Raw genomic sequence first — 15,421 nt, forward strand, 5'->3', positions numbered from 1 at the left:
TCGTTCTTTATCTGTAAAGCACTTTGAGCTATATCATTTGTATGAAAACGTGCTATACAAATAAATGTTCTTATTGTTATGCTGTTTATCTTTTCAAATAACTATTAAAAATCAACTTCTCTTTAAAAACAGTGCAGTTTATTTTTTTACCCAAAATTCAAATATTCCACACTTTTATTTAAAATGTCCAAATCACTTCACCACCAAAAATAGCCTATATGTGTGTCCACAAATTACTTGTATTTCAGCTTACCTTTTTTAAAGTAACGCTCTTCTTTATCATTTGGTTTGAAACCAAAAAGGTATGTCTAGGTTCAAACTAATATCAGTCTTTAATGGTGCTCCTTCTTATTATTCTTACCCAAGGTCACTAACAGAGTAGGTTTTTTTTCCCCAAGGGAATTTTGGCCAAAACACTACAGCTGTGTCCAAGTTATCATTTGGTTGAACATCATACCATTAGATTGATTTTGGGAGCTTGTGGAGTTTGGGCACATCTTCACTGGTCCCTTTCAGTCCATCCATGTAAGGTGGTGACACCTTAGGACTGTTTAGCATCTCAGTGTTCAATACACATGTATTCTTTATACCCATTGCCCATATTTGAAATTCACATTTTAGATTCTGCTGTCTGATTACATTTTATCAGGGTTTTCATTGTAGAATTAGAGAAGGGAGGTTGCATAAGGTGCGTCTTAGGGTAACATGCACGCAGAGGCTGACATTGACCTATGTGAAATCCCACCCATTTTCTTTGTGATAATATACTGACTGTCCCCATGCACCTGTGTACACTGAGTGGCACATTATGATGGTGACAATTGGCAGTAGTGTAGCTGGCCCTGTTAGAAACAACTGTGCCGTTTCCAAAGTTTCTTGAGATTATGCTCATTATATAAAAGCACATGAACTGTTCTCACCGCTCTCCAGATGTGTGTCATTGTGTGAGTGACTTCACCTGTTAGTGCTCGAACTACAGAAATATATAAACAGTCGCTCTAATCTGTTAAATTACCTTGAGTCAGTATTTACTAATGAAGGCACTTCATAATAGTCATTCTAATTTTTTGTTAAATAAATAATGAGAAAGTGAATTGCTTTTGATGTTGGTTGTCACCTGAGGTTAGACTTATTTAATTTTAGGACTTGGTGAGAATGAGATGATAATTAGTTATGTACTGAAAACCTACAGTATTAACAAAGGGTAGTACTACCTGACTGCACACTGACTAGCAAGAGTGTGTTTCATTTAAAGTTATAATGCAGCATTGGTAGTTAATTTTATTTTTTGGGAAGCAGAAGTTTAAGTACAAGGTACCAAGGTCCCCTCCATGGGATGAGCAAGATTTGATCAATTGAGCTAATTTTGTTATGGGAAAATCCAGAAATCAAAGTCTACAGCAGAAACAGCATTCTGAATTTCCCCAAGGATGTGTATTTTAATATTATTTATTTCTATAGCAAATTTTCCTTAGAAGAATTTAACTTAAACTGCTCAGCGTCATGGAAGCAAAAATTTACACCAGATGATCAAACTAAATGATTAACTTAAATATATTTTGTTTTTGACATAAAGAGTTAACAAAAGGTTACCTTGTACTAAAGTAGCCTGGTATCAACACATCCCTGACTGAGAAAGGCACCAGAGGAATAAGGAAGCAATAAAACAAAGAATGGAAATAATAAATGAAAAATACATTTATCAAAAACCAAACATGAAAAGATGTTCATAATGAAGAGGTATTTAATTCCCATAGGAGCCTGACACACTTTCTAGATTATGAAAAGGGTTTGAATGTTCCCATATAGGAGCTGATGTGGGGACAAAGGACCATTTGTCAGTATCTGAAGAACAAGAAGAGTCTTGTCAGTTTAGAGCGTAGTCAAGGGCAGGCCGATGTCCCTGTTCACTCGAGACAACAGCCAGAGAATTCAGTAATCCTGTTGGGCACCGCTGGGTGTGGTACAGTCCTGGCAGCTAGGGAGTCAGGTGCCTTGGACTTTACAGAGAAATTTATAGTGCAATGCAAGCAGGAGCCAGTAGATGGCATTATAATATGTAAGTTAAATTAACTGACAACCTGGATGTGATCCCTGATACGGCTAACCCTAACTTTAATCCTAATTAGATGGTCTCTGCCTGAAGCATAGCTCAGTGGCATGCAAGTGCACTCCGATTGTTAGAGGTGTAGAAGGAGTGAGCAAGCAATGAGGAATGTTATGGGACATTGTGTTAACTCTTGTCTCTGCTTCCTCCTTTGAGCATGGGCATGTGTACTCAAAGGCTTTAACGGGAAAATTAAATAAGAAAACAGAAGAATGTTGTGGTTTGAACTAGTTCATACTGTGAAAACAGTAACTACATTTACACAGAGGACATTTTAGACAGTTGTGTTTGCACAAGTGTTCCCTGGGATAGAAAACCGCTCTTCCATGGCTTGTTCCTGTGATTTATAATAGAACATGTGGGTTCAAAAAATGGATGGATAAGTAGTCTGCTTACTCCACACACCTTAGGATGGCCTGAGTTATTAAGTATCTTTGCAAAAGAAGCAATGGAGATAGTAGACAAATAATGACAAGGAAAATCAGAATCCCATATACTGTTAAGGGTGTAGTGCTAAGCACTATGCCACCAGGCCTGTCCAAGGAAAACATCAGAAAAAAAGGGTTTGCGTCTGTAACAGCCAGTAGATGCAAAAATCGTTTCCAGGGAAGTAGGCCAAAGAGCACCATCCTCATTGATGTGTAACAGAACAGCTGTTGTTCTATCTTGGGATTATTTGTTCTGCTGAAATTTGGGAAATGTAACATGCAGCACTTGGGAACGGATAATCGCTTACAACAGAGTGACAGAAAGTACACGAACGAGATCTGATTTGTTGCATAAATATGACTTACCCTTCAATGTATCCAACAAAAAGTCTTATTTATATAGTGCCTTTTACAACGGATGTCATCACAGACATCTCAGAGGCATTATATTTGGTAATACATATTTAGAGAGTTGGAACACTGGTGGGTCGGTGAACTCAATGTCACCCTGAACAAGTCATTTATACGCCAGTGCTCCACAAAAAATGTTATATAATGTACTCTTGCGATTTATAAATTGCTTTCATGTCAGCTACATAAATAAATAAATAAATATATTCACACAATGCCTCCTTGTTAACTCCATATGTACAGGGCCACACATCCCTTTTATGAAGCTGTCATATGCTGGCATGAGTTTCCTTCAGTGGTTTTGCATCCTCTGTGTGTGCAGGAATATCTTCTGGTCATAGTTTGTGTAGCTGAGACTTGAGACTTGAGCCTTGTGTCTGCTGGGGTGCATTTCAGCTCCTCTTAAATTTGTGCATCAGAGGATTAGTGGACTTGGAGGAAAGTCTCCTGCATACTTGGCGGCTTACTTTATCATATGGCTGTCACTGACGTCCTAGTGAATGAATATATTTCTTAAAATGTGTTATCATCCCTGAACTTGGATTCTGACTCTTGGGATTGCCCAAATAATGTCCTAATTTTGTTTTATAGTTTATTTATTTACTTTTACTTCAATGTCATCATTTCATCACCATTTTGTAAGATTATTTGAAACCCAACACCCATCTGCCTGTTCAATCCCATCAATATATTTGTACAGGGCAGTCTTTCCTGAAAAGGAGTTTAAATGCCTTAAACATATATAAAACTATGCAACATTCACTCGTATATAGACACAGATATTTGATTGCCTGCCATCCATCTGTCCATCTATTCATTTGTTCATTTTCTAAACCTACTTATTTCATTACAGGTCATGGAATGACTCAGCTTGAATTGGAAACAACCCAAGATACAAGGTCAGCCCATTGCAAGGCACACTCATGCACACCTGGAACATGTCTGGATATAGAAGGAGACTGGGAAACCTGGAGAAGAGACAAAGAAAAATGTGCAGAATGGACAAACGTCTCATTCAAAACTGTGAGCTAATAATCTCTGTGCTGCCATGCCAGCTTTGTCTGTTCAGATCAAAATGTTCTCGCTATACTATAAAGTAACAGCAGATAAACACAAACCTATACATTTAAATACCTACCTCGACAGATCTATCTGTCCAAATGTCCATTCACTTGTGTATTTTCTGAACCCCCTTATATCAATACAAGTTTTTTTTAAGTGTGACAGCTCAGAAATTCTTTGTAGGCTTTTTGTGGAAGTGTAACAAGTAAGTGCACATTTCTAGGTTAAAGTCTTACTTTCATATGTATGGTGGCTCAGTGGCTAACTGTGCTGCCTCCCAGCTCCAAGAGTATGGGCTCAGATGCCTGCCAAGGCGTTTTCTCTGTTAGATCGCAGTGACGGCAGGCTCTGGGGCTGGACTTGCTTGATTCCATGACACAGTGGGAATATCCTGGCCTGAATTGTTTACCTTTGCAGTCTAATCTGACTCATGAGCTGATAAAGCTTTTACGTCTTGCTCAGTGCAATCACAGTTACAATGAGTACTGCTGTGACTCTAAAGGCACGTAGCAAATTGTCCCAGAACACAGCTGGAACTTATGCAGTGCCTGCTTAGTTGCAGATGATCTTCAGCTCATTGCCACATGCAGTGTGATGCAATGTGTCTTTTCCTTCCCTCTGTGAAGACCAGGGTTCATGCTGTCTGTGCCATGTCTTGACAGAACACAGTGCAGTTACTTGGCTAGTGGTTTAAAAAAGATTGTTTCCTTTTCTCTACAAGACAGTTCCGTTTTTCTTATGATTGTTGAGTGACTTAAAGCTCTTCGATTGCAGACATTAATTGAAAGTTGAAGCTGCAGATCAATACCCATGAGCAGGAGTGAAAAAAACAGATTTACACTGTAGGGTAAAAAAACTTTGTTAAATAAATCAAGTCATGGTACACTGGACTAGTGTTAATAGAAGTGATGTTCCTACATACTGTACCTTCACTTACTTCCATTATCGTCGGAAAGTATGGCCCCCTACAACAGAGGTTCTCAGAGTGTTTTGAACTCAGGACTCTTAGCTAAAGTCAGACATATGGAAGACCACCTACAGCTAACAGTTACTGTGAAGTCAGTGTTTCAGTCACCACACTTGTTTTACTACATTTTTACTACATCTTACATTTTCATTTTTATTTGACTGACACCGTTTTCCAAGATGACTTAAAACATTTGAGACTTACGGTTGGCTCAGTTTCTTTTGTTTTTGAGCACACGCAGGTGAAGTGACTTGCTCACGGTCACACAGTGTCAGCTGTGTCAGAGTCTGAAATCTAAAACCTTTACTGCTTTGCCACACTGCCTGGTACATGTAGCAGGTCTGTCATAAATACTAACATTCAAATTCAAAACATATTTTTTAAAGTCCTGGTGAACTCTAATAACCAACTGACCTTGAATATTGTGTTGACCTGACAAAAGTGATAAAGCATCGGGATGCACAGAATGAAGGAATTGCCCCTTGAAAGCTTCTCGCCTTTTTTTAATAAATAATTCCATTCGCTCACCATTAGTATAAACATGACATACGATCATTTAAACAACCATAACATGCATAAACCGTATCTGAGAAGGATCTGTAGCACTAAATCTGCCATGGCCATAGCAGCAGGAAAGTTCATTTAGAAGCACAGAGGTCAGAAAGGAACATGCTAGTTATAAGTAAATAAAAACATAAGTAAGTATGTAATGGATGAGTTCATGCCAGTGATATAAACAGCACTTTGTTCAGATAAAGTGACATTCTCCTTCCTAACTACTTGACTTGTACTTGTAGATCAGATACTGAGGATTATTAATAATTATTATTATTATTATTATAATAATACTTTTTTATTGAAATACATTTTATTCATATAGCTCCTTTCCCACGCTGAGCTTGTCCTAGGGCAGGCACAAAAGTGGTTACCAGGTGTAATACGAGGGCAGGCACACGCACATATTAATTAAATAAATAAATACATACATACATAACATTTGGAGAAAGTGCCAAGTTATATGGGGAGGTGTGGAGGATCCAGGGAGGAATACATAATTAAACGCAACACAAAGATTACAGAGTAGGATGTTAAATAAGCCTCCCAAATTTGTCATCCGATGTATTTTTAGATTTGGTAAACTTGTTTGGTTTTCCGTCATTTTTAGGAAAATCTGAGTTTGCCAAATGAGTGCAGAAGAATATAAAATGAGGATCAAAAGCAAATATTAACAATTATTAATGGTAAAATAAACATTTCCAACCTTTCTTTTTAACTTTCACTAATCTTAATCAAGAGTAGAAAGTTTTGCTTTTGACAGAGTCACCAGTGTCCGGTTTCCTTCTTTTTTCCTAAATAATGGAATCTACTGAATGCAGACGCAGATGTGCGTAAAGTTGTCAAAACTGGAGCCTGAAATGAAGACCCTCTGTGTGATGAAGTAACCTTAGCCTCAGCACCAACTTGGAAACATTTGTGATGGTTGATCTGAAGTCATACTGTGAGTACTGTGAAAATAACTTGAGTTGCTTTTCTTCCTCTTTTGATCTGAATTCATATGTAATTGTATAATTTCCATAATTTTTTAGGCTTTCTAATTTTGTTCACTATCATTATCGTGGAGCGGAGTGGTGGCTCTGAGGTTAAGGATCTGCACTCGTATCCCAAAGGTTGCTGTTTCGAATCCCCCGTCACAGCCAAAGAGATCCTAATCTGCTGGACCCTTGAGCAAGGCCCTTAACCTTATACAATGGCTGACCCTGCGCTCTGGTCCCAAAGGGTATGCGAAAACTAACAAATTCCCAATATGACAAATTGTATAAGGCGAAATAAAGAACAAAAAAAAAAAAGCACACTACTGTTCCTACATTAAAATATAATTCATTAAAAAAAATTAAACGCACACAAAAACTATCCGTAATACCTTATTAGAATCCCCAGATGCAATATCATCATCAGTTTTGTCCAATAAAAGTTCATTATTAATAATTTTAGATTAAAATAAGTGGAGATGCTTTGAACCATTCCAATTGCTGGAGGTGGTATGCCAAGAGAAATGGTTGAGAACCCTGGCCTAAAGGCATTGGGCAGTAAAGAATGAGCTGAAGGCTCAAGGCCCACTCATCACTTGCTGTGTTATCCACAGTGAGTCACTTCATCCTACATTGTAAAAATGCCAAATCAGTTGTGTTAAAAGTGTAATTTGCCTTGGATTGTTGTTAGTATGGAAAAGCATAATTTAAATTTCTAAGCTGGCCTGTTCAGTCCCAAGCATTGACTTCTTTAGTGAGTCATCTGCCAAAGTTCATGTTTTAGAAATATAGAAACTACTGTAAATGTGTCTTAGGGTGACCACTATGAAAGTTACTTGTAAAAAGAAAGTGGCTAGCGACCCATACGACCCCCTTCAGGGGGTGCCAGCAGGTAGTAAAAGTCAGAGTGTCAGAAAAACAAACTGTAGCAGTGGAACAGTGCATTATCAAGCCAAAGTCAAGAGTTTAGATTCACTTGGGATGCACTCCTATGACCTCCAATCACATAGTCTGACATACCCATCGACTCAGTCCAATCAGTCTGCCACTCGCCTTACCAGGTTTGATTGTATTTTAAGTCATAGGGACAGGGCTCTGTGTATGTCAGAGGTGAGATACAGTGAGTGCTCACCCTGAACTACAACATCTATATTGCAGCCATGAAAAACAAGGAACACAATAGTGCTTTGTACCTGATGGTCTGTCTTATGTCTCTTGTTTTATGTACCAGGATAGAATGGGGGAAAAAAACCCTGAAAAGCCTTCAGACAGGCACCAGCTCCATCAGGCAGCACGTTATTGGCTGTGTGGTTGAACGGCAGTGAAACCCAGGATCAAGCTGAAATGTTGGGACACCAACCGGATTGTCATGTTGAATTCTTGTGCACAATGGTGCTACAGAACTGAAAATATAGGCAGTAGCCTTATCTCTTTTAAAGGTATTGCTGGCTTACAGAACCTTACCCTCATGCAGTGTCTTCTTGGATCTGTGAATGCAGAAACAGGTGACAACGTTAGCAACAGCACCCCCTCTCATTTTGGGGTGGTATTACATACCTCAGCTGAGCCTGGAAAGTGACCCACCTACACACATGCATGACAGCTTTCAGAAAAAGGGCAAGCTTGAGATACTTTGGAAATATGAAAGTGATGAAAAATCGTTACGCTGTTGTTTAATTTGACATCCTAGGCAATTGTTTGTCTTATCATCTGACCTCCTCAGGCAATGACATCAGCAACTGCAGTTGTCTAGTCTGGCATCCCCTCCAGCTAGAAGTTGTGTGATGTGACATCAGCTTCAGTCACCGACAAGGCACAGCAGTGAATGTCTCAGATCAGTTATTACCAGAGCTTAGAAATCAGTGATGTTTTCAAGTCAAATAGGGGTCAGCATTGTTGTCTGATATACTATGTCTTCTTTGCTTTGTGTGTTTTTATTTTATAAAAAAAAAAATTTTTTGTACTTCTTTGACCTTCATGCCATTAAGTGGCAATGGGATGGCCTGAAGCGCCCTCTGTTGTTCACACACTATGTAAGTGCGATTCAGTTTCTATGACTGACTCTCAAAGTGACTCGGAGATAACTACTTCTCATGGGAGATCTCCAAATTTACAAAGATGACGACATTTATACTATTCATTAAACTGCCTAGGGATGCTGTTTACAACAGGAGGCGCTATATTAAACACCTACACAAGTTTAATTCCAGCAACTGACTTCTTGTTTCACCCTCAGTTTGCCAGTTCTTCTGCCTGTTGTAGAAACCCACCCCTGACTATTTATATGACATAAAGTAAGCCATGTCATCTACTGGACCTCAGAGTATGGATATGTAATTATTCTTGTAAAGTGCTTTGTGACCAGAAAGTTGCTACTGTATATACAATCTATATATTATTCAAAGGCAGTGTGGTGCCCTGTTGGCTAAGGCTAGAGCACAAGAGTGCAGGCTCCACCATCGACTGCTCCCACAAGTCTGTATAAGTCGCATCTTCTGCTGATGTTTACTGTCTATAAATATTAATGCAGTTACTGCATAGTGTTTTGTTAATTGACAGTGATGGTGTTGTCTGTAGGAAGGCATTCTGTAGAATACAGTTTATCATTTGTTGCTGTCTACTCTTGCTTTAGTGTTTATCAGAACCTGAGCTTATAACTCCTGCTAAAACAGTCCAATTTACATTGTCCAAAATGTCCTCAATTCAATCCTTTGGATGGCATAAAGATCACATAATGATGGCCAGTGCTGAAGCAGCAAAGTGCCTGGCTGACCAATGGTCTGCTTTCACGCTGCCTCACCTGTACTCATGTTTAGCAGTTCATACCATAGGTGCTGATCTGTGTTTACTTCTCCTGGAGTCTTTTATGTCATAAAGAAAGGCTTTCAGACAAAAATGTGCCTTTGTTGGTACTATTAGAGGAAGGAATATCAAGTGATAGAAAAGTGGCTTTGGAAAATAAATGAAGGGTGTGTACAGCCACACCTGAAACTAATTTAACAACATAATTAATGCAGTGATCCCTGCAGTAATAACCTGACTGCTGTTCCTACATGATTCTGTTTTCCTTTTGTTGAAAAAAACTTCATCTTACCTGCAAAGCTGGAACAGAAAATCCGTTACAGCCATGCTGTTACCAGGGCTGGAACATATATTTCTTAAATTAATCATAATGGCTGTCTGTCAAAATATAGCTAAAAAAGTGGTGCATCATAGCTGATAATGTTTTATCTGCATTGCAGGGGATTGTGGTTAAAAATATTAATAAAATGATGGAAACAGTACATTCCACCATTGCCTTCCATAGCAAACGTAGAAACTTTGGAATGAACAGATTCCTTTCAAATTACTTTTTGTCAATGCACCTTTGCTTTGTAACTAAAGTATAAAATGTTAAGCAGCAGAACGACAAGCTTTTTCTTTTTAGCGTTTACAGTACGCTCACTGAGCTACAAAGCCCTAACACACAACAAAAAATAATCTAAAATAAGAGACCCAAAGCCACACATTGGGTGGTATCTCAAATCTATTTCGAGGATCTCTGTGCAGCTTTCAGCCAGTAGGGGGCAGAGTGACAACCGTACATTAAAGACACTTTCATGTTTCCATAACAGAATACTAAAAATATACCTGGCGAAAAAGTGACTTAACTTAAAACCATAATATATGGCTTTGTTTTTTGTTTTCTCTGTGTTATTCAATACATACTTGCATGTTGTTCACCAAGCAATGAATCTTTGTTTTATACTTGACGGCTCCTTTAATCGGTATTCTTATTTAGTAACCGGTAAATACCCTTTTGCCACCATAACAGTATGGCATAGATTCAAAAAGGTGCTGGAAACATATTGTTCAGTCCAGTGGCTTAACAACGCAACACAGTCTCTGCAGATTTTTCAGCCACACATCCATGACTAACCATTTACAACAGGGGCTTTACATGCTTGTTATAGCGCTAACTAAGACAAACAAAGCCTTCAAGGTCTTATTATGTAGCAGTAACTGACTAATAATCTCAATTCTAAAGTGTTATGGGTGCTTTATAAATCTTTTTAAGACCAATCAATACAGACTTATACACCTGATAGATGTGCAAAGGTAGCCCCTGATGTCTAAGGTGTTAGCCATTCATGCTGCACACCAGCCTTTCCACTTCATCCTACAGGCAATCTGTTGGGCTGAAATCAGGGAGTGCATAGGCACTTTGAGTGAGACGGAGTTTCTGTCATGCATTATCCATTTGAAAAATGGTAGACTGTGACCATAAGGGGTGATGCACTGTGGCCTTTAGTTGACACTCTGCTGACACAGCTACCACCACCAGATGGTACCTTTGACAAAAGGTAACATGTATTAATGGATTATCATAGCAGAAACTGAGATTCATTAGACCAGATATCATTTTTCCAAAGTTCAGTTGTCTAGTTTGGTGATCAGATGCCCACTGAAAGGAGTGCCACCTGATGTTGTCTTCTGCTGCTACAGCCCATCTCCTTCAAGGTATAGATGTGGCACAGTCAGTGATTTCTTATTTTAAAAAGTGGTTATCGTGAAGATGTTTGGCAATTCTCCGACGACCTCTGTCATTCACAAACTTCTACTTTTGCTACAATTTCTACTGCTAACAAAATTTGGTTTTGCTCTTATGTTTGTGTTTCCTTTTTTTGCCCATCCAAATGATTATGCTGCTTGACAGAACACATGAAAACCAAAAGCTGATTATTTGTAAAAACAAAAATTTCCACTTAAATCACTATGTCTCAACATGAATTTGTTAATCAGTCACAATTCAATTCAAAAGAGCTTTACTGACAGGAATAGTTTATGCAAGTTTTACCAAAGCCCTATTCAATACAATTTTCAAATCTTTAATCCCATTCAGGTACACAAGAGGCTGAGGCCTGTGCTGGCAACTTTGGACAGATTGCCAGTCTATTGCAAAGCACACTTCCTTACACTGCACTAATTAACCTAACACCCATTTTATTGGTAGTGCTGCTGTCTCAAATTCAAGCCTGGTCATTGTTTATATGGAATGTGTACGTTTTCCTCGTGTTTTTTATGTTTTTTTCTAGAGGTATTCTGGTTTCCTCACAAAGTCAAAGACATAAGGTTTGGCCATGTATGTAATGTCAGTGCTCAGATGACTTTGTGACGAACTGGGACCCCAAACAGAATTCATTTCACCCATGTGTGTGATGCAACTCATTAGATCTCAGTCACCCTATAATGGAACGAGTCCTTTTGGACAATATAGTGTTGCAGTAGAGGTTCTGATCCACCTCTTGAACCCTCAGGTACCACTCCAAACACCAAGTAAAAGTCCACAACTCTTTTATTTTCTTATAATACAGTGCACTAAGCACCTTCCCCTCTACACTATTCATACAGTAATCAAACAATCCTCCTCTCTCAGACACTTAGCTACCCTTCCTCCCAGCTCAGCTCGCTGTCTGGGCTTTCCCAGAGTCCTTTAAACTCCCTGACCCAGAGGTGTTCCGGCCCAACAGTCCACAAATCCTTATTCCTTCCGGGTCAGGGTAAATAGTCCGTATCTTCACCCCAGAAGTACGTCATTTCTTCCTGTCACGGGATTATGACGCACTTCCGAGTTATAGGGCATATATGAGTCCACGGGCCTCCTGACAGCGACTCCCAGTGGTCCCCAAGATATCCAGCAGGGCTGTGCATAAAAACTACATAGTGCATGAGGCCCTGCTGGAATTCGGGGCCCGTTATGCTGTCGGGAGAGCTCCTCTTGGCGGCCGGGATATGAAGCCGGCCATCCACCACAATAGTTACACTTCCCCAATCTCTTACCTGAATCTTAATAATGCAACCTAGGTAAATGACAAATGTCTATAACAATCGAGAATATTTAGACTTTAAACATTTAAATTACAGCACACAGTTTAACATTTCAAATATCTCATGCAGCTCTTCTTGTTTATTAAGTACTTCTACCTCATGAAATGAATCATTACATTTCTTAAGAACACCCCATATTAGGGTGGCTTATAGCTAATTCTGCTTTTTTTTTTTTTCTTGGAGTCCGTACTCAGCTATTTCACACTTTTCAGGACTGACAGTTAGACTTCTTCAATTACAAAGTTATAGTGAAACTAAGGGGTAACTAAAACAAGGATTAGTAAATGGAGTCTGGATATTTACCTGGGGAGTGTGTGGTCTGCGATGGACCGGTTTTCACCCCCCAATACTGCTAGTTTAGGCCCTGATTCCTGTGACCCTAAACTGGGTTAAGTGGGTTTGAAATTGAATATACTGTACTTACACAGTGTGTTGGTCCATACAGCAATACATAAAACAGATTTGGTATCTGCAGTGGGCTGGCGCCCTGCCCGGGGGTTATTCCCACTTTGTGCCCTGTGTTGGCTGGAATTGGCTCCAGCAGACCCCACCTGTGACCCTGTGTTAGGATATAGCGGGTTGGATAATGACTGACTGACTGACTATTTGGTATAGTACAGTATATAGTATACAAACACACAAGCTCATGTGTATTATCCTTCCAACCATTTTCAATCCTTTCTCTGGTAGTAACCAATCCTGCATGGGGACAGTCTTTACCACCCATACCCACACTGACACATAGGCATCAATGTATAATTTCTGTATATTATGTACAGTATAGTATACACACAAACTCGGTGCAGTCCATTCTGACATAAATATTACCCACATGTACAGTATACAGCATACATACGGTATGTGCAGATTTACATATAACACTCATTTATTTGCATTTCTGCGCTGTTGTCACGTCGATATGTCATGCCAAAGAATCACAGTGAATCTTAAATGAAATGTGTATATTCAAACTGTCAAGTTCCAGGTCAGGCTTATTGAATGTGAACAGAGTTCCTTACATACTTGTCTGACAAACATGCAAGCCGTGGCCACTGTGTCAAAGTACAGAGTCGCTAATAGCGACAATTAGTTTAAAACAAAACTATATATAGATTTTTTTGTTTGTGTCAATAATTGTATAACAAAGCAAAAAGAAAATGTTTGACTAAATGCTACAGACTAAAGAGCACGTAGCAAACTACAGAACGAATCCGTTTCAGTAAGTAAATACCACGTTATGATCGGTCCTCCTTCACGATGTTGTTCTGATCTTGATCGAAAAGTTATTGGCAGTTGACATTTATCCATACATTATTCAACCCGCTATATCCTAACTTCAGGGTCACGGGGGGCTGCTGGAGCCAATCCCAGCCAACACAGAGCGCAAGGCAGGCACAAACCCCGGGCATGGCGCCAGCCCACCGCAGACAGTTGACATTTACTGATTTGTAATCATTGTGCAAGGCACTGTATTGTATATGCCAATTGATTCTGATAAATACTCGAAATTGAATATCAGTAAATAAATATTAAGAATTAGGGTTTTAAAAATATAAACTGAGAATGTTATCATTAACTGCTAGCGAGTGCGCCGTTATGTCTCGAATCCCCTGGGCTTCTGCCGCTCTTTCCGCTACCTGCTTTTACGACGCGATGCGTCACTTGGACTTGCTTGGCATGCAATGATGGATCTCCCTCGCAGTCAGTATATGAGATCGCCAAGTTTCCTCGCAGCTGTAGTCCTTCTGAGCGACTCTGACAGTCCACGCGGGACCGAGTGAGTGCCTCTCGCCTGGCTGCCCGGATTGGCCAGAGCGCACCAACTGCTCCGCCTGCGCAGCCCGCTTAAGCAGAGCCCACCGAAGAGCGCGATAGAGCAACACAGCTCGGCTCTGAACAGGGAAGGAGTCCTGCGCACAGGACGATCCGAGTGCGCGCGCGGGACCTCCTGTTGCACTATGCGCCTGCCCTGCGAGACACGCCGACGAAGCCCCCCTAAAGTGCCCCCTGGAAGCCGCTGTTGAACGTGGAAGGAGCAAGTCTTGGGAGCAGTAGCGCCGCGCGCGCCTCTTTGGGACTGAAGCGGACAATCATGAAGCTGGTGCTGTGGGCGTTGGGATTGGTAACCTTCGTCCCGGACGCCCTTACTGTAGCTTCTGTGCGCTCAGGGAGCCCCCGCGGATACATGCGGCAAGGTAACGCGCCCGATTCGGTTTCTTTTGCTTTCCATTTATCTTTTCTCATGATTTCACTGATTTTTCCTATGAGATGCTCGCTTAGTTCGAAAAGTGCGCGATCGAACGCCCTCTGACCTGCACCTTCTTGCTTGTGCCCCTTCTTCTACACCCCACCCCCGTCTGCAGCACAACTGTTTGAGATCGCCACCCCTCGCCGAGTGGACGACGCCGGACACAATTTTCCCCACGACGTTCACTTCAGGAAAAGGACGAGGCGAAGCGCACCGCTCTCGGACGGACAGATGACGGACACCTGGGGCGCACCGCAGGTCTGGTACAAGATCAGCGTCTTTGGCCGTGATTTCCACCTCAACCTGACTGCCGACGCGGGCTTCATTGCTCCTGTCTACACTGTATCGATATTGGGAGCTAAAAACGTTACGGCTTTCTCTGCCCACGAGGAGGACACCGATTTCAAGCACTGCTTTTATTCTGGACATGTCAACTCGCAGAAGGAGCACACGGCAGTCATCAGCCTCTGCGCCGGCATGGTAAGTTCTGCACAGACACAGCGTTAAACCGAGGGTGGGAATATTACATCACATCGTAAAGGGCAGGATGTAGGAGAGCACAAGCGACAACGACTGACTGGTCACACTGGGAAAGGACACCAATGGCTGTTCGTCTCTGAGTCCAATTGATTTGGTGGTGTCTTCTGTGTCTCAACAGAGAATCTAGTGGCTGCTGCCTTCATAGTTAGGATTTGGGGGGCACTTTGGCACTAGTGGCTGCATGGCTTCTAATCAGATTACACTCTGCTGCTGTAACTTTAGTCAGGCTAGACTGGGCATACTGTATCTGCTGCAGTTCTA

At 40.7% G+C, this 15,421-nt stretch overlaps 1 protein-coding gene across 4 annotated transcripts in view; it reads left to right on the forward strand.

Moving 5' to 3' along the window:
- Window positions 1-15,421, forward strand: part of adamts9 (ADAM metallopeptidase with thrombospondin type 1 motif, 9) — a 235,057-nt gene that overhangs the window by 78,949 nt on the left and 140,687 nt on the right. For 2 of the 4 annotated variants that reach the window (XM_039772881.1, XM_039772885.1), the window contains exons 1-2: window positions 13,917-14,567; window positions 14,736-15,100. In XM_039772881.1, coding sequence (XP_039628815.1) covers window positions 14,465-14,567; window positions 14,736-15,100 — 468 coding nt within the window. In that variant the 5' untranslated portion in view covers window positions 13,917-14,464. Of the gene's footprint in view, window positions 1-3,799; window positions 3,970-6,271; window positions 6,474-13,916; window positions 14,568-14,735; window positions 15,101-15,421 lie in introns of those variants that run through there. The other 2 variants (XM_039772882.1, XM_039772884.1) reach the window with 2 other exon arrangements.

This window comes from Polypterus senegalus, chromosome 12, assembly GCF_016835505.1.
Source record: "Polypterus senegalus isolate Bchr_013 chromosome 12, ASM1683550v1, whole genome shotgun sequence".
Taxonomy (NCBI): domain Eukaryota; kingdom Metazoa; phylum Chordata; class Cladistia; order Polypteriformes; family Polypteridae; genus Polypterus; species Polypterus senegalus.